This window comes from Plectropomus leopardus, chromosome 21 (assembly GCF_026936395.1).
Source record: "Plectropomus leopardus strain MGB_pleo_1.0 chromosome 21, ASM2693639v1, whole genome shotgun sequence".
NCBI lineage: Eukaryota > Metazoa > Chordata > Actinopteri > Perciformes > Serranidae > Plectropomus > Plectropomus leopardus.
The window spans coordinates 13,115,951-13,140,259 of record NC_142196.1 but is presented as its reverse complement, the minus strand read 5'-3'; the positions used below and the strand labels follow the sequence as shown (position 1 = coordinate 13,140,259).

At 41.6% G+C, this 24,309-nt stretch overlaps 1 protein-coding gene across 1 annotated transcript in view; it reads left to right on the top strand.

Moving 5' to 3' along the window:
• Positions 1 to 22,528, top strand: part of stau2 (staufen double-stranded RNA binding protein 2) — a 103,868-nt gene extending 81,340 nt beyond the window's left edge. Inside the window, exons 14-15 of the mRNA XM_042510548.2 lie at positions 19,804 to 19,869; positions 20,984 to 22,528. Coding sequence (XP_042366482.1) covers positions 19,804 to 19,869; positions 20,984 to 21,019 — 102 coding nt within the window. The 3' untranslated portion in view covers positions 21,020 to 22,528. The remainder of the gene's footprint in view (positions 1 to 19,803; positions 19,870 to 20,983) is intronic.
• The last annotated feature ends 1,781 nt before the right edge of the window (positions 22,529 to 24,309 follow it).

The window sequence follows — 24,309 nt, the reverse complement described above, 5'->3', positions numbered from 1 at the left end:
TGGCTTTAACTAATGTTACAGTTGTTGCAGTTTGTAACTATTTTCAGTTTTTTTCATTGCCTTACACTGATGCAAAAAATGTTTGCCAGTTATTATCTTGACTGCGTATTACTCCAGTAGTTAAATATGTCCATGTCATGAGGTGCCCAGTAGCTCACCTGGTATAGCAGCACACCATGTATATTGGCTGTATCCTCGCTGCAGCTGCACGTCATATCCTCATAAAAAACTGATTCTCCAGTTCAGGCTATGATTTACAATGATTCAATAAATGTATGTGTCCGAGCAGTCCCTTTAAGTTTGACGTCCAGTATTATTCTGTTCAGGCATATAGGGTGAAATAGGGTTTATCATTGCTTTTAGGAGCAAATGATTGAATGGAATTAATTAATTATCAATGATTATATGACATATTAAAGTAAATTATTATAATAATCAAGTGATTAAAAAAAATCTTTAGAATAATTAATAAATTAGTCTTAAGATATAATGACTATTCAGGGGTGCCCAGGTAGAGCGAGCGGCCCATGTACAGAGGCCATGTCCTCGCTGCAGCGGCTGCGGGTTTGAATCCGACCCTGGCCCTTTACTGCGTCATTCCCTCTCTTTCTCTCCCCCTTTCGCACTTGCTGTTCCAACTGAATAAAGGCAAAAAGCCAAAGATATAATCTTTAAAAAAAATATATATGACTAACCAAAATAATAATTGCTACACTATTCAAGAAAAAAATCAATAGGTGAAGCCCCAATGTTCCCAATACATCTCAAATGCTTCTGGTTGCAATAGATGATTGTTATGACTAGATGATTATAGATGATTGAAACAATTTGTTTGACCATTTACATAGTTTTTAGCTGCTAATTTTTTGCTATTAAACAGATTATTAAATGTTGACACCACCCTTCTCATTCAAACCAATGAAAATCCCCCCTGATCGGGCTGCATCGGACCAGTCTTTTCTGATTGAGGTGGTTACATGAGCCATGATTATTCTTTTTTGGGATATTCCCTGGGTTTTTAGTGCAATATCAGCATCAGCGTAAATGCACCTACTGAGATGGTATCCACAAGTAATTGTGAATGTGGTTTAATTTTTACTAGTGGCAGTATTAAAAATGTAATAAAATATTGTTTTGTAATGATTCATTTTTAAGCGATGTCTGTATTTATGTTTATACTCATTAATTGTTCTCTTCCCTGTTGGTTTCTGGGACCTGTCAGACAAGGGTGATAGCTTTAAAGCAACCGAAGGTGTTACCTTCATTATCACCTCTGTGCTAAGAGGACATTTTTTAGCAGTGGCCTCGAATCCTTGTGCTGTTAGGCTCTGTGTGTGATTTCCCACACACACAAATTTGGCATGGATAAAGGTCTCTTAACTAATCACACCTCTCTTCACTCATCACCCCAGTGGGAGGCATAAGCAAGCCAGGCTGCCAATTCGCTACCCACCGCTCTTTTGTAGCATCTTTGGCTCATTAACTTAATGTCATTTGATACTGAGTGATAGTTCGCCTCGCTGAAAAGGTCCCTGAGATAAAGGCCAGGTATTTAATTTTTTCCCTCTGCTTTGCCATCTCTCAGTGACAATATGTGAGAGATGTCACCTGTGGAGAAAACACCTTCAATAACACCAACGCAGTTAGGTTTTCACACCACAAAGGTTGACATTTTCCCTTTATTTCATAATCAGCATTATGCAAACAGTTTTACTCTCTTTTATTGCATTTTAATGTCCTAATCTACAAATTATACTGTAGTAGAGGAATGCTAGGGTGGTATTTTGAGAGGTTTTGCTTCAGAGCAAAAAGTAAGCATGACTGAATATATGTTAAATACACAGTTTTAGACACAGTTGATATGGTGATGGGTTTAAAGCTGTCTATTATCCAGTTCCACGGCTCCTTAGGTCAGCATAGTTAGATTTAGATCTAACAGAGGACAACAAACCAACGCTGATGCTTTCAGATTTGTCCCACTCTTGTAAAGTTGCACAATGCATCAAAAATCTGTTGTGCAACTCTCTGACGAAAAAGCTCTGGATTTTAAAAAGTTCTTAAACTTGATACGAGACACACATCTTGCGGTTAAGAACTTCTAAGAATTAATCATCATGGAGTGCTCCAAAAGCAAATCACACTGACAGTAATTGCAGGGATACCTCACAGACAAAAAAACAACCACACGTATACACACTGCACAATGAGATGTATTGTTGGTTATAATTATACTCTTTTGTTGCTTTCCTGGCTTAATGAAATCCGATCTCCTAGATGCTTAGATGCTATTTGTTTGTAAAAGTTGTTTTTGATTTCCATTGTACACAATATGATTACGGTATGACTTACTAAAATTTCAGGCTATCACTCAGATTTCGCTGACAGGTCCATAGCTGTGCAAGACGAGGCTCCTTCTGCCTAATACAGAGTTACTACAAGTAATTTATTTAACCCTAAATGCACCCATGAGGCAGAAAGATTTCCTTTCTTTCCTGAATTGTCAAAAATGAGCTGGCATGATTTGGGCCCTAAATGACCCTCACTGTTAACCAACAGGTAATGACGCTTCCAGCGGTGGGAGTCGAGTTGCTAATGTCCCATGTTAGGATCAGTGCTCTCTGGCTGCATATTGAGTTATGGAGATGAGCGTAGCGACTGGGGAATGTTTTTCTGTCTGTCTGAGCCCCCCCTAACGGCCCCCCACCACAACCACAACCACCTTCCTCTCATCTGGATGTTAACGCATTCTCAGGCCTCAAACTGCAGACATTTTGAAACACTCAAAACAACAGCCTCGTCGGGGGTTAACACCAGTTACGACTAAGGTGTCACACACTCCTGCGGTTTAAGTAAACACTGTCTGTGTGTGTGTGTGTGTGTGTGTGTGTGTGTGTGTGTGTGTGTGTGTGTGTGTGTGTGTGTGTGTGTGTCTGCCCACCTCATGAAACTATCTTCATGATCTTTCGAATCTCCTCTGTAAATAAAGTCACAAGTGACAGCTTGCGTTCCATTTTACATGCAAATTCAGCCCAGCCCTTTGCATTTAAAGGAGATAAGGAAAGATTAAGCAAACCACACTGTCACTACCTAAATGTGAGAGGAATAATTTGCAGCGGCAAGTGAAACAAGAGATGCATACAATTTTTTTTAAGGAGATTAATTCTCCTTTTGCATGTCTTTGCTAGCTGAGGAAAAGGCAGTCTTGCTCTGTCTTCTGTTGCGTATGACAGCTATCACAGGCTCAAAGTTTTGCAATAGTTTAGCAAGTATTTATATATGGAATATGATCTAGTGATATGACAAATTTTGCTGCATTTTAATCTAAGCAGCACGTTCATTCATTCATTCATCATTGGCCGTAACCACTTCTTTTTTCAAGGGTCGCGGGGGGCTGGAGCCTATTCAAGCTGTCATTGGGCGAGAGGCAGGGTACACCCTGGCTAAGGAGCACAGTTTCCATTTATTCTAATATGGATTTAGCTGTTTGTCAGACCCTTTTAAAGGGCTAACTGTAGTGTAATACGACAAATTGAGGTTTTGCAGGGAGTTACATGCTTGAACCAGTGACTTCCTGGAGTCTCTGCTGGTTGCCAGGAAACTGCTGCAAGCCAAAAAATAGTCCTGCATAGGACCTCCCTATAAAATGTTGAATTGTTGTATTACTTTTTTTTAAGGAATTAAACAAACATCATTATAACACTTTAATTTATGAGCTTTAGGCCCTGTCTCCCCCAAAGTGTTTTTTCCCAGCTGAAAACACCAAGCACTCACCAGGAAACACCCAGCTGGGAGCACATGAGAGCGTTTTGGAGGTGCATCGTTTTTTCAGCTGAGATGGTTAAGTGTCATCTTGTTGCCATGATATGCAATATTCTTAAAAGTAAAACTATTGGTGTAAAGTAGGGTAGTGAAGGGAAAGCTGAAGTAGACAAGTGGAGAGGACAGACCCATTGGTCTATGTAGGTTCATGAGAGGAAACTTATATCTGTATATATTGAGTATATTAACATATTTCTCTAATTTTTTGTTGTTGTTTAACACTTGTTCCTGTAAGATGTGACGGCTGACCCTTGTCGTATTTGTCCGTCCTCCAGTGTGATTGATAGGCTGGGTTTAAAGTAACAGTGATGAGTGCAGCGTTAAAACATTTTTCAATTCTTGGTGGTCAGAAGAAAAAACAAAACACAAACAGGCAGCACCTTGTTACACTGCTTGTGTTTGTAGCATAGCATAAATATGCAGTGCTCCCATTGCAAAGAAAGTCAACAATAAGCTGGCCTCAAAAAAAAAACAGCTTTGACGGACACAGCCCCTTAAGACCCCAACAAACCAAACGAACTTCAAAGGACTGCTTCAGCTCACATTGCCTGTGATTTTATTGACTGATGGGCTGCACTGTCGCCAGTATAGACTCAACAAGCTGAATCAGCTGAAAAATAGCCAAAGAGGACCAGTAGTGCAGGACACCCAATGGCAGCCCAGTGGCTTGGTGTGTCAGGGCCTTAAGAGCTACTGGTAGGCTGATTTAATGATGTTTGAACATAGCCAAGCTAGTTTTTTTTCCCCATGTATGCTATCTTTGTGCTAAGCTAAGCTAAGCTAACCAGATGCTGGCTAAAGCTACATATTTACTGAACTGATGTCAGAGTGAGATGTGAGACTCTCAGAGAGAAAGAAAATAAGCACATCTAAGAAAATGTCAAGCTGTTGGTCTAAGACAAAGAAAATTGATTATGGTGTCCCTCAAGGTTCCATTTCAGGATCCCTAATATTCTCCCTTCAGTACCTTTTGTCTTTCTCTCTTCTTCAATATTGTATTGATTGCATCAAAATGTATTGTTTCCTTTTTCCTTTGTATGCTTCAAGAGTGTCTATATATGTCGCTGGTTTTGATTAGCTGCTCTCAACGTCATTTGGATGATGTGTGCAGAAAGACTGTATATGTAACAGCAAAACCTATAGCCAGGAAAACATTCATTGTAAATCCATATGTAACTCATCTGGTGTTGTTATGAGTGCATACACTAAAGGAAACCACAAAGCGGCATTATCTCAGCCATCATTTATCCATCTATAGAATGCACACTTCAATTTACCATGAAGGGAGGAAAATTATGTTTTGATTGCACTTCCATAGATGCTTTGTAAACTGAACACATGCAACAGAGGAAGGCGCGTTACAAGACTTTCACATGTGCCCATGTGAACACACATTAGAGCTATGGTGTAATGACTTTCCCAAAATGGTGTGATTTATAGTCCATGCTTTCAAGTAAGAGGTCTAATGCAGCATAGTTACTAAATAAACATTTGTTTTAGAGGCCCTGTTTTCCTCCGGGACATCTTCTCTATTCCTAATTTCCCTCTACTTCTCTCTTAATACAAACTCATTCGCTTTCTTTCACTCTCTGTTTCGCTGTCTGCCTTTCTCTCTTTGAGTCTCGCACTCACCCCCACATGCACATCTCCCCTGTGCCCAGTGAGTAAACGTGGAACCGTGTGAGCCTTCAGCAGGACTTTGAAATGAGACATGGCTAGGACATCAGAGGAGTCTGCCACTCTCAATGAAGCCTGCTTGATTTATAAGAGAGCCGGGAGTGGGGGGTTGTTTCCAGAGGCACACAGGGCCATGAGGTCCTCCATTAGTACCCTGACCCCTGTTTCATGGGACCAACCACTGCATAAGAGGAAAGGGAGGAAAAGAATGGAGGGATGGATGGATGGTGGACATGGGGGGCTTGTGTGTGAGGGGGTCTTTTCTTTTTTTAACCATAGAAAGTCTGCTATTTACATTTTCAACGCAGAAATGAGAAACCCAAGCTCAGTCATTTGTCAGTGGCCTGTGGTGTCCTGACTTAAACGTCTTGTGGTTGTACCTGATCCCTCACTCGGGCCTTGCCTTGCTCCGTCTTTTACGATTCTCCTCACAGTTTTACTGTCCACAATCTAATTAGCTGTGTCTTAATCACGTGTTAAAGTGCAGCACCTTGTGGTGTTTACTGTCTGTTTGCAATGCTGTAAAAAATGTGTGAGGTACCTCATAAAAACTTGCCCACAGAGGATTAAGTACTCACTCTCCTTTTGTGGATAAAATCACAGCATCACTGACAAGTAATAGCCTCTGTGCTGAGCTACTGCAGGAAAACTATTTAGACAACTCAAGGAAAGCCGCACCAGTCAGGGAGATTTATAAAATCACTTCCATTTATTTAAATTTAATCCCATTTGATTTAATTTTTGCTATACTCCATGACATTACAGACATTTAACTCTATTTTGTCTGGCTGCAAGAGTGGCCTGTATTACTTATTTGATTTCCTTTGTTATCCAACTTTGGAGAAGATCATGTCATACTGCTTTTATTTTGCGTGAGAGGCCCACCACGCCTACGTCAATCTCTTGTTTGCTCATCACGTCAGCCACTCTGTGTTTGCAGGCTCAATCCATAACATGGCTTTGTTCCTCTTGAGATCAGTTCCTGTTGTTTATGAACACTTTGTGACAGGCCTGCCGGCTTTAAACTAACTCGGTAATGGCATTATGCTAACATTTTAAGAAGACATATGTTTCCAGTGTGCATTACGTTTCATTTTACCCCATCACGTTCCATCTTTGGCTGGTTAGTGTGGCCCCTGGACCTTTTCATCAGAACACCAGCCTGGTTTGAGGAGCCTTACCCAGGAAGGCCTGCCTCTTGATATAAGCTTGCTGGAATTTATTGTTTTCAGTAAACATGCCTTATACATAATCTGTCTTTGCAGTACACACTGTCAGTTGCCATAGGAACATAGTAGGGTTTTCATAACACTTCAGGGGCTCCCTTAGGCATGATGGGTCTCAATCGACCCGTCACACATTGAGTTGCAGACCTACTCAGTTTTCCTTGGGATTTAGGTACAAGACGAAACGTCCATCCACGTCTTATAGGCCCAGTGAGCATGCTGGGTAATGAGAAACAGCCACAGGCTTAGTGGGGATCCATAGCAAATTATAAAACACTGCAACAGTTTTTACAAGCATGTCCCTTGTGTGTACAAGGTGATTAAAAGAAAACGTAGAAAGGAGCTTAGGGAGCTACAAGGAGGAAAAGACAAGAGGAAGAAGGTGTATAACGGCGTCTGACTGTGTGTCCTCTCTTGTTACCGGAAGTCCTTGTCCATATCTACTCCCTCGTACACACTGCTGTGTCTGACGGGAAAATATAAAGGCCTCGTGATAGAGAGTTGGGGATTATTGTATGCAGCTGGTTGCTGCCACAGTAAGACACTTAGCCCCTCGCCCTTTATCTTAACCCTTTCATATACTACATAGCCGTTTGCTATTTTCTTTTGCCTTTCCACATCTTTTTTGTTGGTCTAAAAGGGTCAGTATGCTATTAACAAAAGCACTTCAGTTCAATTTAGTACACATTTTTGATTGTGAAAATTTGTGGATGGTTCCATATTCCTTACTGTCCCCATTTTTCGTCACGGCTCTGCTTGCGATACCTAGCACTCTGATCTGGTAGTAAAGCTACTAAAATGTGGAACTAGAAAATCTTAACAGCATATATATTAAGTGTCACTGGAGGAAAAAAAGGTGGCGGCACGTCATTCCTGTGTGCTTCAGCAGCACTGAATCCCCTACTCTTGCCTTGTCTTACAAGGAGTATATGTACAAACCTGCTTTCTTTAAATGTTCTATTGAGAGACTCTCACTTCAGCCTGCTCTTTTTTGTTCTGAAAATGTCGCCATGCAGCCCTGTTCTATGGTCAATAAACGGGGTGTAGACTTCACTTTGTATTGTGAACAAGGAAACACAGCAAGCTAGATGGAGCAGTGAGTGACAACAACACATGAAAGAGTGCTGTTTGCAGTGGAAACACTCAACAGATTTTGAATATAGGTACCTCTTCATAGGTGTTACTTTTCACCATGCAGCAACTGAAGCCCTCCCCCCCCTTTCAGATGAAGGGATTGGGGGATTACATCTGACATTATGTTCGGATGACATTTTGTACAAGCTGGCTCATTTGAAGCACTGAGGTTCTGAGCTCAAGACAACCAGCAGCTGTTGTCAGTATGAGGGAATGGGAGGTTTTAATAGCAACTCTGTAGACCGAAGCTGCTGCTCCGATGACTCATCAGACCTATCTCTTTATTTGTGCAGACTATTTTTAATACTAACACTATTTTAGCTTTCACCCCTAACCAACGATGAAGAAATAATTGGTTTCCAATTTTAACGGAAGTACTGATAACAGCCAGCAATGCTCTTTGACATCCAGGCTGATATCTACACTAGTGATTGATACGGCCCACTGCAGTATCTTCACTAAGTTTATTATCTATGCAAAAAGGGGAGAAGTGATTAAGACCTTGGATCCTAACTCTTGTGTGGGCTGCCCCGTGCATTTATGCTGCGGATAGAAAAGGTCTTTTCCTCTGGTTGTGTTAGCAGCCTGGCAACAACCACAGCCATCAGATTTGCATCCCCACCCAACGTCCACTTGTACTGCTGCCCACTTTAATTATGCTGTGCACTTCATCACCAAGCAAACAGTGTGAGTTTGTCATTTTGAATCCAGGACAATGAAAATTGGCAGGAAAAGAGTGGTTAAAAGGATCATGTGGTCGATCTTTGACACAAAGAGAAAAGAGGAAAGGAGAGGGAGATTAGGAGCAGAGAAGAGCAGAAAAGAGAGAAATGGGACGCCCCTCGGGACCGATCACTATCCGACTGCTGATAAGAGAGCGAGTGCCTGAAGGTTGGCTTTTCCTTCCACGGCTTTTTGTACCGTCCCTAGAGCAACTTGAGTCCAATTGTTCAGGATTATAGAAGGTTCTCCCTCTGGTGTAGAAAGGTGGATCTCTGTAGGTGGAGATGTGGTGATGTAACACTAACTTGAAGTCACTGGGGAAACCTGATGGAAAAAGATATATATTTAAGGTGTTGGATACTTCATGGAAAAGTGATCCCTGTGAGCAAAAACCATCAAGCTTTAGACAGCTCTTTTTCCAGCTGTTTTTTTCTCTAGACAAGCTGTAATCAGATTGTAACCAGTTTCTTTATATGGTCATCTGCTCCAGTTGTGCTACAGCAGGTGTTTACATTACATAGCCTACACTGCTACATTTAGCTACATGCTAACGTCAGAAAAACATGTAATCTTAGTTGCTGATGGTGTGTTTTTTCTACCCAGGTTGGAATCCTATTTGTTTCGGAATAGTTGTGTGTAGAAGCTTTTATTGGTAATTTTTAATGGTAGAAAGTGCAGCTATATACCTTTACAGTCATTTCCTGGCTTCAAGTAGACTGCTACATTTAGCTACAAGCTAACATCAGTGACCAGTAATCTTGGTTGCTGATGTTTTTATTTTCGTTTTGATTTCAGATAAGATTTAGTTTAGAAGCTATTATAGGTGATTTTTCATGGTTGGTAGAAGGGGTGGCCCTTGAAAGTAGGATTCATAAGTCGGAGACCCTTGGTTGACTGAGATTGCTTTGAGTCGAGCAGTTGGGTGTTTTTTTTTCTGTGCAGTGTACTAATGGGGACATTTTGGTCCCCAGATTTTGCTGCAGAGTGAGTGTTCTTGACATTAACACTGCTCTTTGCAGCTGCGAACATGTAGGGAGCGGCACAGTGGGAGACAGAGACCACCCTGTAAGGTAAGGAAGTGGTGAATTTGAAGTGTGAAGTTTTGAAGTGTTTTTTTAAGATTATTCTTTTGGCTTTTCTTGCCTTTATTTTAGTGCAGGCAGAGAGTGACAAGAAAGGGGGAAAGAGAACGGGAATGACACGCAGCAAAGTGCCTCAAGCCGGAATCAAACCCAGGCTGCTGCATAGGACTAGAATTCACCGAGCTAGAGGCCGCCCTGAAAATAAAGTGTTTTTGATCATTAAAGCATGGAAACGTGTAGTTAAAACCCAAACTTAAAGTAGTAACCTGAAAATGAGCATCATAGGTCCTCTTTAACTAAAGGACGGTCATGTGGGTGTTTCCTAAATCACCCACAGTTAGCTCACAAAGTGAATCCTCAGTATGACATCTGAAAATCTCCTCCACATATTGTGAAACACCTGCTATCCTTTAGATGACTTATAGGAACAGTAATATCAGTGAAGCAACATTGTTTCTGTTTATGTAATTTATACAAGGGGAGCATACATTGTGAATGAAGAAACTGTGGTTGTTGGATGAGTCATTAAGGAATAGTCCACCCAGACTGTGTCTCATCATTCAGGTTGCATCTGTGTATGGTGGGGGGGTCTTAATCCATGAAAATTCAAGGAATTTTCTTTTTGGGGAGCATTTGAGCTTAGTCAGTTGTCATGTTGGTGAGTCACTGGCCTTGAGGCTGTTTTTTTCCCTCTTACCAATATCTTCACAAGCAGTAGTCCCTCCACTAATGCATTCTTCATGCCCTATATCTCATCTCATGCGTTATTTAGTCACTGATTCATCAGCAACCTTGGAATAAGTTAGCAATATTGAAGATGGACAAACATAGGCTCCCCTGCGTAACTTCCTGTGGGTGGAAGATTCCTTTGAAAAAGGAGAATGGAGATGATGAAAGTGTGTCATCGGCACCATTCTTGATGACAAGGGAAAGTGTCATACTTTCTTTTCTTGGTTAAAGAGTGTGTCATGTAGTCAGTGTCCAGTCACTCTTGATCCAGAGCAGCAAAACAAAACTCACTAGTATCAATCTTTAAAAAACAACAAAAAAGTTAAACCCTCTCCCCTACTTGTTTAAAATATCCTAATATTGATTTAAATAATTTCTGAGTCATTTGTAAGATATTTATATATTGGCATATAATGATTTTATAGTGTTTTGAAGCATTTCTAGCTATTAATACTAGGTCTGAGTATCGGTACTTGAAACTTTTCAGATATTGACAAAAATAGCTGTGTAGCAAGTTGTATCAATACATTTCCAGTCAAATGATACCTGATCCCAAACCATCCCAGCCCCCTAAGAGATCACCAAATTTTCTGCTGCTGCCATCTCCGGAGCCACTCTCCTCCTGGCGGTTGGTAAGTTTGACATCTGCCCGCAGTAGCAGCTAACATCCAAAACTAAGCTGTTAAAGGTCCCATGAAAGTTACACTGACAGAGAAACAGCTCAACTCTGAGCCTGTAAACAGCCATTGGGTGATGTTAGCCACGTGATACTAACAGTTAGCCCTGTCACTTTGTATGTGTGCAGGTGGGCAGATTGTCTCATCTGTCCTTGGTGGCTAGCTCACACTCCCGCGACAGCAGAACAATCCATATACTCTGTAGTGTGGTTAAGTCAAGCGCAATGTATTTAAAGATTTGCAGTTGAGATTCCATCAAAATGTTCAAAAGTATGGCTTTGCTACATGCCATTCACATGGGTATCGAATTAAGTACTCCATATCTGTATCACTTTGAGAGTACTGGTGTTGGTACTGGTATAGTATCTTTTTAAACAAAACCCAGCTATAGTTCATACACAAAAACTGTTTATATACATGCCTTGAAAAGTACTTAAGATAAATTATGCATTATTATTGTTAGAGTTGTCTACAAATACACCAATAAACACTGAAAATGTTCTTATTTCTGGATACAGCTACATTATAGTGTGGTATGGGTTGTTTTGAACAAAATTGTATTTATTGCTCATATATTGGTTATAATTGCTAAATGGCCTTACCAGTTAAACCTGCTCCTTTTCAATTCCATTATCCCATAATTATGATGTGATGTTGTATGGAAAAATAACTATAACAGCGATGTGTCTTAACAAAGTTTCATTGTGGCATACAAGCACAGTGTTATCATAGAGGCCGTCTTTGGCTGTATCTGCTTTTCCTCCGAATAGCGTCGCTGACAAGGCAGGAGTATGGTATGCTGAGGTGCTTCTGCCCCTCGCCCTTTGCCCATATGTTTTGTATTACGCCCTAGGAGGTGCCATGCTCAGCAGCTCGGTGATGGGAGGGGATAAAGCAGGCCTCTCCGGCCCAAATGACGCATGACATGGCGCTGCGCCCTGGGCCCTTATTTATGGCTTCCCATGTCAGTGAAGGCTCATTCCCCTGGGGAGCCCCACTGCCGTTACCCTCTAACTTAGCTCAGCCAGCCTTCAGTGCTCATCTTAAACACACACAAGAATACACACACTATCCACTGAAGGAATTTGATCACCATAATGTGGCAGCATGCACACATGACTGAGAAGTATGCACAAATCAAAAAGATTTATTCATTGCGAAGTTTATTGAGGTGTACAACATTCACAGTTGCTGCAGTTTCTTTCATAAGAAGTGAAGTAGCACGTATGAAGTCCTACTTCAGAAGAAACAACGTGATGTCAGGCTACAGCTAAACCACTGACAGGCACACACTGCTTCTTTTATCAATGCCTCTAATGTGGAAGAGGATGTGAAATCTGGAGAGAAAGTGAGGAAGAGATTTGGTGAGAGGATCTGAATACATTTTCTCTGTAGTTATTCAAGAATCCATGTACATATCACACCGCATTAACAAATAAGACGCATACACTGCCAGCACTCATGCACACACAGGTGTTCTCCACGAGCTATTCGGAAATATTCCAGTGATCCCCGTCCAGAGTTTTGATGTGGGTAGAAAGAAAATACAAAGAATTTAGAGGAAACGAAAGCCAAGGGGTGAGAAGAAGCTTCGAGAGTAGATGACAGAAGGAAAAACGGAGAAGAGTCAGCAATAGATAACGTTTAAAAGAATTTAATGAACATCAGAGAAAGATGCAATGTGAATGCATGGTAGTGACATCAGGGTTAATACAGGACAAAAAGATGGCTGGGTTTCTCTTCCCTCGTATCTCATGTTTCTTTGTGCTTTGGGGAGTGAGCACAAAAAGAGGGAGCACTGTCAATGTTTTATGTGGCCTTTTGAAAACTGAACAAGCCCTCTCCAGAACAATATATCCAGCTTCAGAACCTCCCTGACAACAGGGCACTCATTTTTCCAACTTCCCAGGTCCTGACTGTAAAACACTCTGTTTGAAATCCACTCTGGTTATTGTTTAGTCTAGTGGAAGTCCCTTAGATCATCCTCATCAGCAGCCGTCCTGTATCCCCTTCATGTTCCGAGTGCCCCCCCGTTGCTCCGCAGCAGCTCAGAACCAGCCACCCGACATTAACCGGACTCTTTTTAGCATTATTAAGAACTGACTGCCAGTGTGTTATTGCAGAATAAGAGGAGGAATGGTGACTGTACAATTAAGGACACAAAAGCTGGCAGTTCTGGTTACAGTCCGTCCACCCCAGTGTTGTCTCAAATTCTCAGAGGAAACTGTTTTTGAAGTGTTTGTGAAACAGTGCTGCAGTTTGTGTTTATCTGGAATGAAGTGGTACTTCGTAGATGTGGGGAAGTCTATCTCACTTGATATGATTCCTGTAAATAATACAATGTTAATCTAGCCATAAGAAACAGTAGTTACATTAAAATGCTTAAATGCTTGCAGCAGTCCATTCAAACTTTTAATTTGTAGCTACAGTAATGGCAGCGTTTTCCACACTTAAATTTATTTGTTGTGGCCTGCCACAATATCAGCATTTACAGCCACATAATAATTTTCCTTGGGCATAGCCTGTCTTAAAGGTAGCAACAGAAAGTTTGCTTTCACTCACCTCTGCAGCAGCTGCTCCATTATTCCTTCGATCTAATATGATCTGCTCTGATCTAGTAACAAGCTGATCAACCCAAAAAACAAACTTCTAAAGCATTCCACCTGTGGTATGTTCATGGACCATGGAAAAAAGAAAGTGTGCTGAACCTCCCTTGTCATCAGCTACCGCCCAATATAGCATCTAATTCTGTGGGACACTGAACAGCTTTGCCATCCTCATTCCCACCCAACAACAGTGTATACTGACTCCCACCTGCATGACGTCACATAATGTCACACCACTGAGCCTTTAAAACTTTATCTCGTCAGCTTTTTCGTTTTATTTTTGTATACCAACCCACATACATCTAATTTAATGCACCTGCAGAGTTGTTAAGTGATAGTTTCAAGTTTCAAGTTTCAAATGAGTACGAAACCAATCCTATGCTCCTCGAGATAACGTGGATGTCCAAACACATGACTTAGAAATTGATGTCCAATCAAAGCAAAGATGGGAGGCTGCCACTGATGCTCTTGGCTTGGACTTAAGATTAGAGAAGTGCTCGAATAGTCTAGCTGGACCGTACAGAGCCGGAGAAAGCCCTGGGAGTGTGGATCTGCTTGGTGAAGAGGGAAATACCACTGTACTACTGAGACTGGGTCATTGGGTTAAACCTTCAGCTGATGTCTATGCTTTCATCTGGCCTCCAGCAGAGCAGAGGCAGGATCTGATCTGATAAAGCCAAGAGAACATGAAAACCAGGCTAAAGTTTCTCTTTCTTCTGCTGCTCTCAAGATTCAGAGTAGGAGGAGAGAAAGAGATGTAAGTATGTGAGAGTGAATGATGTGCTGATGGTCTTCACCTCATTAGGACCTCCCTGGTGTCTTTGATGGCTACTGAGGGCCAGAGGGTGAACTGATCGAGATCGAAGGATCTCCTCCTTTCAGCTTCCATTCCCACCAAACTTTTTAATTTTTCTGCTCCTTTACTAGCATTATCCTTACGTCATCCCCTAATTATTTTTCATTGCTTCCCTAGAACCTAGTTGTCCAGCAGTGAGAACTGACACAGGGGTCTGATTTGTCAGGGTCGATGTGATCCAACAATCCATCAGATCCATCAGGCCGGTGCCAGGGACTCCTGGGGGACAAGGCCTTTGTTTGGCTAAGCCGCTGACGGAAGCGAAGTCTCTGTCGGGGTAGCCATTAAGAGCGCAGCAGGCCCAGAAAAATGAGCCGCCCTTGTCACTCCACATCAGGAGCTCGGCCACGGTCGCAGATCCTCCTCAGATGCCATCACATTTGACCGTTGTTTGTCCAAGCCTTTGAACTAGGGACAGCTAGATAGATAGATGAATGTGTCAAGTGACTGTGGGGTGCTTCATGTTGACTCCCAGTCTTGGATTGATGAAGAGTGCTTGGTTGTTATCTAAAGTTGGGGCGAGGAAAGGATAGGTGAAGAGGGGGAGTGATGAGGGACACTTCAGTACTTGTTCCATAAGAAATTGAAGGGGCTGAGCTGGAATGGGCATGCTGTCACAGCTTCGAGTGTGAAGATAAAAGATGTTCTAGAGTCACTCAAGAAGAAAAACATCATGCTGTTCTCATTACAAGGTGTCCTTCATAGAATGTGTGCTTGCACACATTTGCATTTCCAGATGCAAAAGGTTATATTTTTTTGCCAAACAACTCTGCATTTTATTTTCGGAGCCCCCTGTGTAACCACCCCTGCTGTGCCAATGCAGTGGTCTCATTGAAATGAATAAGGCACTGTTTTTGAAGCTACCTCCATACTCTATCAGTAGTGAGTAATAGTCAGATGTCGATATAGCTTTTTTCTTCTTGTGTACAAACTCCTGACTAATTTTTGAATAAGCTGTAATAGACAAAAAAGAAATCAAAGCTGCAGCGACAACTTCAGTTTACTGGGAAGCCAACAGAGAAGCCTTGGAGCTCCATGGCCAGCTTCAGGGTGCTTCTGCCTCATGTCTGAAGTGGAATCCAATGGCTCTGTATTGCAGCCCTCTAGGTTTCAGTAAGCTTTTGTGCACTTCCGCCTCTCCTCTAAACCCAACGTTTTTGCTCATATGTACCCTCACATACTGACATTTGGCACTGTGAATTTGTGCTTGGAAGTACCAATGTATTGTGGTCTGTACAAACAAGTGCAACACCATGAATGCCTTCCAGGTGAGACTTTCTAAAAATGTGTCATTATACTTATGTTTAAAGGATTAATGGGTCTTCAATGACAGATTGCTTTTTGAGAGTGGCTGTTGGGTACACCTTCAGATATGATATTTTTTATCCATTTTTAGGCATTGAACTCTAAAGCCTACGCCACTCCAGTCCTTTCCTATTTGGGACTCAGCATCCTCTCTGCACATCGATTCCTCCTGACCCGCCTCTAACTCTGTCTTTGTTCCGTGACAGAGATGGAACACCTCCACCTTGCGCATCTCAGCCTCAGACTAAACATACTCTCCTGGTGTTGATGCATCAGTGTTGTGGCTGCCTCTAACAATGACCAACTTATCTCATAGAAAAATAATGATTTCACTGGCTGCCATTCCCACAGATAGGCTCAGTATTTGTCTTAGGCTCCGTGTCCTTCGCTGAGCTGCTCGGCTCAGGGATTGGCTGCCACGGCCCTTATGCCTGCCTGTCGTATATCAGCAGCGCTGCCACCGTCAAGCTGCTGATTTATGGCTGTTTATCTCCAGTCACCACCCCCCCACCACCTCTCCAACAGATGGGCTCTTGCTATTTACTCAGGGAGAGAAAGATCCCAAAACGAATAAATACAACAAACAAAAGGTAATCACGGGGAAGCTGGTGGAAACTTGTGATTACAATTTATTGGCCACAAGAGAAAATGGAGATAGATCTGCCCCTGTTGATTATCAGGTGTGACCTGATCATGTGTTCAAGATTAATCTGTTAGGTTTCCCTCTTATCTTAATTACTTTTTCCGCTTCAGTATGTGCGGACAGTCCTGGTCATTGTGAGACGATGTGCTGATGCATATAATAGTGGTTATATAAAGAGTCTCCTGATGTGATTTATGTTTATTAACAGTGTAATTGTCAAAACATTCCTTGAGCTGTCATGTTTTACAGGGTTGTCGCCTTAAATCTCTGCAAGTATATTCAAGCTCTAAATCTCACAGGCTGTCAGATCTTCACAGAGAAAAAAACACATTGCATCATAAATTGTCTGTTACAGACTTCGAGGGGCTCCAGTTGATTTTTGAGTCTCTGGAGAAACGCCCTCAGAAATAACCCAACAGTATCAATTTTTCAAACCAGTCCTACAATATTGTGCACATTTTTCAGTACCTGTAAGCATCAGTTTTTTCTTTTGTTTTTTTTTCTCAATTTGATGGATACAAACCAGATTTTGACCCTTGCACCTGTCAGTCATAAATTACGATTCCTGGTTTATGTTTCTGTTAATCTGAAGTTAAACACTTTGAAAATGATTTCGAACGCAAGCACACAGATGATAGTGTGTAACATCCTCCTCTACATATTGCATACCATAAAGACACATTCATATGCCATGCAGCAAGATTTATATTTTGTCAGGATTAAAGCGTGATAGATGTTTCCTCTCTGCATGTTAACTTGAGTACAGACCGTTATTCATGGAGACATCTCTGTCTGTGTGTCTGAGAGTCAAATATTCATGTGGGGAGAATTTAATTGGTCTGTACCACTGATATTACTAATAAGAATAAAGTACAGATTGACGTTGGTGGGCTCCATAATGAGGTAAACTCAGTCAGTCGTCACATCTCACTCATCTACTGAGCTGAGCCACGTATGCCTTATCTCGCCGCTGATTAACCAGTGATAGAGTGTGAGGATGCATCACCAGATGTGAAAAAAAAATGAAGCTTTCAGTGGTGATGTAATTTTAAAATTTTATTTTTAGCAGCTTTTCAACAATAATCATCACTTTAAATAAAGTCGTATTTATCAGTACTTTTATTTATTTTATTACCAGTGCATTATTTACTGTGTTGATAAACAAATAAGTATATTTAAGCACTACTGTTAGAGGATTCAACATCTTCAGCATCAGAATGTTTCAGCGTTTTTGCTGTTTGTAAAATTAGGGGCCCAAATAAAATGATTACTAAATCTACAATATGGATGGTGCACATTTGCAAGTTCATTATGACTAACTCGAAAAATCTGCAACACGAAGTGTGCAAACAACATGCAGTGAAACCATTTTCATCCACTTACAATAGATAATTATGCAATTAACGTGGCTGGAAAAACTAATATGAGTCCACTAGCTGAAAATGACATGACCCCGGACACACAAACCTCGAACCGTCGAGAATAGTTGCAACGAGGGCCGACTGTTGTCACGCCTGTGCTCGCCCAAAAAGTTGGATGAAAGATGAGAGAAATAAGCTCACCAACGGCATGACAGCTCTAGCTCTTTAAAAAGTAGCAAAATGTTAATTTTTTTGTAAAGTTTTTTTGGCATGGCAAACATACATGTAGATTCACAAATAAAGTATGAAATAAAAACAAAATTTTATGCACAATAAGTAAAGATCTCCTAGAATTTGGTTTGCTCACATGTTGCTGCTGATTGGGTACACTTCAGACACAGGAGAGAAAACATGCCTCAAAGTCCGTGGCACAGTGTTTTGCAACATTTCAAGGAAACATGTAATTCAACCTGGATACCCCAGCTAATCGGTGCGCACTGTTTTGAGTTTGAGCATGCACCTGGTGTGCTTTAGAACATAACTTTTCGTATTTCGTGAATAATTGTCTACCGTTTGACGCCAACATTGACAAAACAGTTGTAAGCAAGCATTAAACACAGTTGGTGGTGCTTTTAAAGGACACAAAAAAATCATTGTGAGACAGCATGATAACACAGTTGCACAGATAATGAGCAGCGTACTGTATTCGAACAGTTGTCACTCATGATGCACTGGCAGATCCAATGGTGTCCGTTCTGCTGGAAGATATATTCCCCAGTTACTCCCTTTATATGTTCCGATACTGAGAAACAGAGGGAAACAGAGAGAGGACTAACACATCTGGAGCCAATCTCTCAGATGGAGGGGGTATCTGTGTCAGGATTGGACCTGAAACCTGGTTAAGATCAAATCGACCAGTTCATGTTGGCACTCTTAAACAGCTCTTTACTAGAAGTGCTCCACAAGTGGTTTCTGGTCATGACATTAATTGGTTTTTTTTTTGTGACGATGGCTCAGCTCAGTGGTTGTCTTTTAAGCGTCCCTGCAGGAGTTGATCAACACTTGGAAGTTACAGCGTTACAAAACCAAATGTCAAGAAAGTATCGCTAAAACACCGTCTGCCTCTCTGTTATTTTGTTTATCCTTCCGTCCCACTTCACATATCACGTGTGTCAGTCCACACCGCACCTCTCGACTCCCACACATGTTGCTTATATTATGATAGCAGGCTGGACCCTCCTCGCATCACCAGCAGCCCCTCTCGCAGGCACAGACAGGCGGGCGATGAGCAGGAAGGAAATGACATCATGGCGTTTCTGATGGAGGCTTGGCACAAGGCATCGGTGAATTATTCAAGCTGCTTAGTGTGGATTCATGGATATAGTTTTTTAATGACATGGCACCACATTGCTTCACATGGCTGGTTGTGAGCGCAAACAGTCAATTCAGCTATTTCCTTAAAAGTGTGAGGCTGAGAAGTGTTGAAAGCTTCCTCTTCTCAACCACAAATTGAACATAATTAAGTCATTACACAATTAAGAACACAAATGTTACACACACGCTTGTTTATTTTTACCTGATTCGTGTGGACTTTTGTGCTACACAGATTAGATTGAGTGTGTTTTGTTACCTTTATGATTTATAGGTGTTTCAGAGCTGCTGATATTTGTTTAGCTTTGGTCACCGAGAATACAGATGTCACTCAGACTGACTTAGGAAAATGCAGAGCAGCCAAAACATAAAGTGGAAATGTTAACCCAATAACGCTAGATAAACAGTGAGCGGAGAGGAGCCAAAGACAACAGAGAGCGAAGGGAAAGTGTCCTGCTGGCATCAGGTTTCCCAGAGTAAGTGTTATTTGAAAAGCAGCTGAAGGGTGACACTCACTCTCCTCCCACCCAATCTCCCTCTCTCCCTCCTCCCTCCCTCACTCACTCGACCATCTGTTGTTCCCTCTCTTCTCAGGCTGCTCTAAGTGCCTTGAAACAGCTGTCGGAGCAGGGACTGGACCCGGTGGATGGCCCCATCAAGGTACAGTAGGACACGCATCACGCCAAGCACACACAGACCAACGCTGCACGCTCACTCAGTGTTGGATGTTTAAACAATCGGCCAATTGGGGTTTGCAGATGCTCGTGTAGGTCAGAGCCAGATGTGCGTGTGCCAATCTTGCAAATCCTCAGTGCTGCAGGCTGGCCCATCATCAGTTCCCTTCCCACCCACGCGCACACATCCAACATATCCGCTACACATTTTTCTTCCATAGGAAAGCAACTGTAGGCGTCGATATTTACATGCATCACACTCCTGTCAGTCGATACTTTGCATGATGGCTATCGCCACCAAGGCTCAGTCATGGCAGGAAAGAGGGCTTTCTCCACGAATCTCCCCTACGCAACGAGGAAGGGAGGAAAGGAGGACAGCGGAGAATAAAGTCGGAACACTTTGGGGTTTTTGGAAACTCAAGAGGAAATCACTGTCAAGCATTTCTGAGTATTTTCATAGGAGGTGTGCCCCAGGAAAAAAAAATTAGAAGGGTTGTTTTCTTGCAGCCCAGTGTCTCCTTTAGAGAGGAAGAGGAAAGGAACAAAGAGAGGAAAGACAACCGCAGTATTATAACAACTTCATTTACGTCATCACAAGAGAGGGGCAAATATGGCAGCAATTACACTTTCACCTGAGCAGTTAACGGCTCATTTCTCGCTCCAGTATTCCCCCTCTCAGCCTCTAAAACTCATTAACTCACCCGTACCTTGCTGTTAACACAGTGTTGGTTATCAAGCTTTGGATAATCACATGAAGATACACACTTTTCCTCTAAATCGGCTGCTTTTCTTTTCCCCGCAGCCCCACGTGAGTCTGTCTTTAGTCCTTTCTGATAAAAAACCACAGAACAGGAGCCGGTCACTGTGCAACAGATTGAGGTCAAGGACTTGTTAAGTGTTTAGAGTCACAGCGACGGCACTTTCAGTCTCTTTGGAAGTTTACTTCCCAAATGATCGCTTATCGCGCTTTTACAGACTGAACTTAAATTCCTGGGATCTTCCGTGTTGAACAAATCATCAACAGCAGGGCTGATTATTAGCATCATTGCTCAAGTTCCTCGACAAAATCCGCCCTAACACGGTTCTATTTGTCTTTTCAGACCAGTGAACCATGTGGGAGGGAGGATGGACATTAAACAGACTAACTCAGGCACCACCACTCAGGTCTGCAAGGATTCAAAGGCTGTCGTCTAGGAGCTGACAAACCCAAACCCCCCCCTCCTTCGACATACACAGACCTGACAAACCCCTCCTTCCCTCCCTCCCTCCCTCCCTCCCCACCCACCCTTCACCTCAATGTCCCATAACCCACACCCACATTGTCCCCACTACCCACAATTCCCCTCACCCTCTCTACCCACCCCCACCCCCACGATTGCCACTGTATCCTGCAAAACCTGTCAACATGCAATAGGGTGGATGTGCACCGAGAAATGACCGACTAAAACACCATTACCTGAGTCTATGTGAAGACAACGCTATGTTAACACGTTTATTGATGATTTCAGTCAAAATTTAGAGGACAAAAAAATAAAAAATAAACACAAACTAATGAGATAAATGCATGGTACTGTATGAAATCAAGGGAAATCCAAAGTGATACACTGCATAGACAATTTTCCCTTTGGATAAATGTCTGTTGGTATGGTTAAAACAAATATGTACATCATGCCATTGAAACACAAAAGAAACATTTTAGGGGAGAAACCAACTTGCGTACAGTAGCTATTTTTTTTCGGGGGTATTATGTTTCCGTTTTTGTTTTTTTTTTTATTATTATTATTTTATTTTATTAATCTAACAATGCTTGAGTACTGTATTTAAAATTAACCAATGCCAGTGCTGTGAAAGTTGTAGTTGTTGTCTTCATATATAGTCACCCAGCTTACCTTGTATGCTGACATAAAAAAAAGAGTTCATCTATCTATATGGATGTGTATGACTTGCAAGAGTATCATATTCCGAAAAATAACACAGAAAAGTTTTTTTCATGTGGACAAAAAGGACAAAACTGGTGTTAGCAGTAATCAGTAGAAGTGTCGACCACCCAGGAGGAAAGGTTGGACTAACCTTTACTTCCTGAAGGGTCTAACTTTCCCGTTTAACATGACCCAACACTGGCATAGCATCACTGGAGCATCACCACACCAACAGCGGAGGCAACAGGGGCCACCACAGTTGTACTTTTTATCTAGAAAAAGCAGCCAGTGGCTAGTATTCTGCACACTTTCTCTAATGCCAGTAAACGTTTAACTCCAGAGAGTTTTGTACCGGCGTGACTGCATGTCCTCCAGTGAATGAAAAGTCTTCTCCATTCCAGTGATTTTGTGTCAGTGGATCGTCCCCCCTCTCCTCCCCTCCCCACAGTTTTGTCGATCACATCTACACCCATTGTGTGTGTTGTATTGACCCGCCAAGGCATCAACTGGGTGCTTTTAATGCCTGCATTCTGTCTGGAGTGCATCTTTTGAGCGGAGAGAGCCTGTGTCCGATTCCGCAGACTCCCTCCCCTAAAGGCCACTTTGAGTCACTTTGTTCACTGACATTGAGGACGTGTCTTCTTTTTCGCTGTGAGTACAATGTGTAATAAGGCAGTTTCTGTTACTGAAATGCAGTAAAAACACCTCAGTTCATGTGGAAAAATATCCTTTTCTTTGTGTCTTATTTTTTCCTCTAAAGAGGCGTTAACACAACATCTCACCCCCAACTGCAATTAGCACCGTTTCTGTATTAAATCTACTTTTTCACACATATTTTAAGTGCAGAAGCTGAAAACAAAATTGCATTCAAGTAAGTGAAAACGAGGAACAGGGTGATGACATTAACCAACACACACACACACAAACACGCACACACACACCATCTGTTGAACACTCGGTCAGTTTGACAAAATAATCTTAACTGAAGGCCCATTTACTAGCGTATCAGTGCATGATACCTCTTAGTTATCAATCAAAATAATCAAGTTGTATCAAAATGTCTCCAGTCAGACGATAACTGCATTTGATCCTTCTTGCTCTGACACTGTCGTCAAAGCCATTAATAATGGTCACGTAACATTAGCCATTGCTAACAGTTAGCTCCGTGACTGTGTGCATATGGACTGGTAGACTCTTACAACTGTCTCTGGTGAAGAGCTCACACTCCCACAGCAGCAGCTACAGCAACTAGTCTATGATGACGTTGAGCGTGATGTATTTGGCAGAGTTGGCAGTTCAGCGTGCCGAGATGCCACCAAAACTATTAGGCCAAAATTATGGCTATACTACATGCCACTCCATTTGAATAAAGTACTTCATAGGTATCGGTATCACTTGAAGGGTGTTGGTACTGTCGTTATTTTTTTAAACAATACCCAGCTCTACCATTTACTAGCTTATTTTGGCACTTGTGGCTACATTTAACAGTCTGCAGCGGTGGATACAATTTACTTAGCTGTCTTCACAAGACCAAAGTATGGCGCTTTAATCAAGCGATGTGTTTGAAAGCCCTTGAAAAAGTTAGTTGACCTTGAGTTAAGATATTTTTTTTAAACTATCCACAAGTTGAAAAATGAGCTTTCAATTTGAAGGCAGATGAGGAAAAAGCTTTCTTTTTTAAACATCTCTTTATTGCATTTTCAAAATATTCAGTTATATAAGTACAAAATCACCATATATACACACAAAATATAAAACCACCCTCCCCTTTCCTGACCCCCTGGTTGCTCTTACTCATAATTTCAGTCCAACTCACGGCCCAGTCCCATCCCAGCAGGTTACAGCTGCCCACAATTGACAAGAATTATAATAAAAATTGCAGTAATCAAGGAAATTGCACAAAGCTGCATAACAAAGAGAAAACAAAAGAAAACACAGGCACAAAAAGAAGAGAGAAAGAGAATGGACTCATACACACTGTCCAGCTACATATTGATCCACATGTTCTTCATAAAGAGCATTATGAGTCATTCCAAGGCGTTATCAGTTATCAGTTTTCTGAACTTATCTTTTTCTGCCTTTGGGTAAATTAATCTTTCTAGTTTTTGATGGAACATGACATCCTTCAGCCATCTGGCATAACAATCGGGTTTAGGACCCTTCCAGTTGAACACAGTAAGATAACATATTATAAATATTCACTCAGGGATTTAAGAATTGAAACCCAAAATGAATGCAGACAAGAGCATAACCAAAACTTAGTAATTTAACAGGCGGGCACTGATTTACATTTATTTATACATTCATTTTTTACAAATAGGGTCCAGATTTGGGTAAATTTTAGCTAGTTTGTCCTTTTGCAGAAAGCATACAATACACAATCTTAAACTGTATGAGCCCATGTCTGCAAAAAGTCTTCTGCACCTGACCCAAAGCCCTGCCGTAGCTTTCATTTCTCAGAAAGATTTTACACAAGTGAGAGAATCTTTACAACAAACATAAAGTAC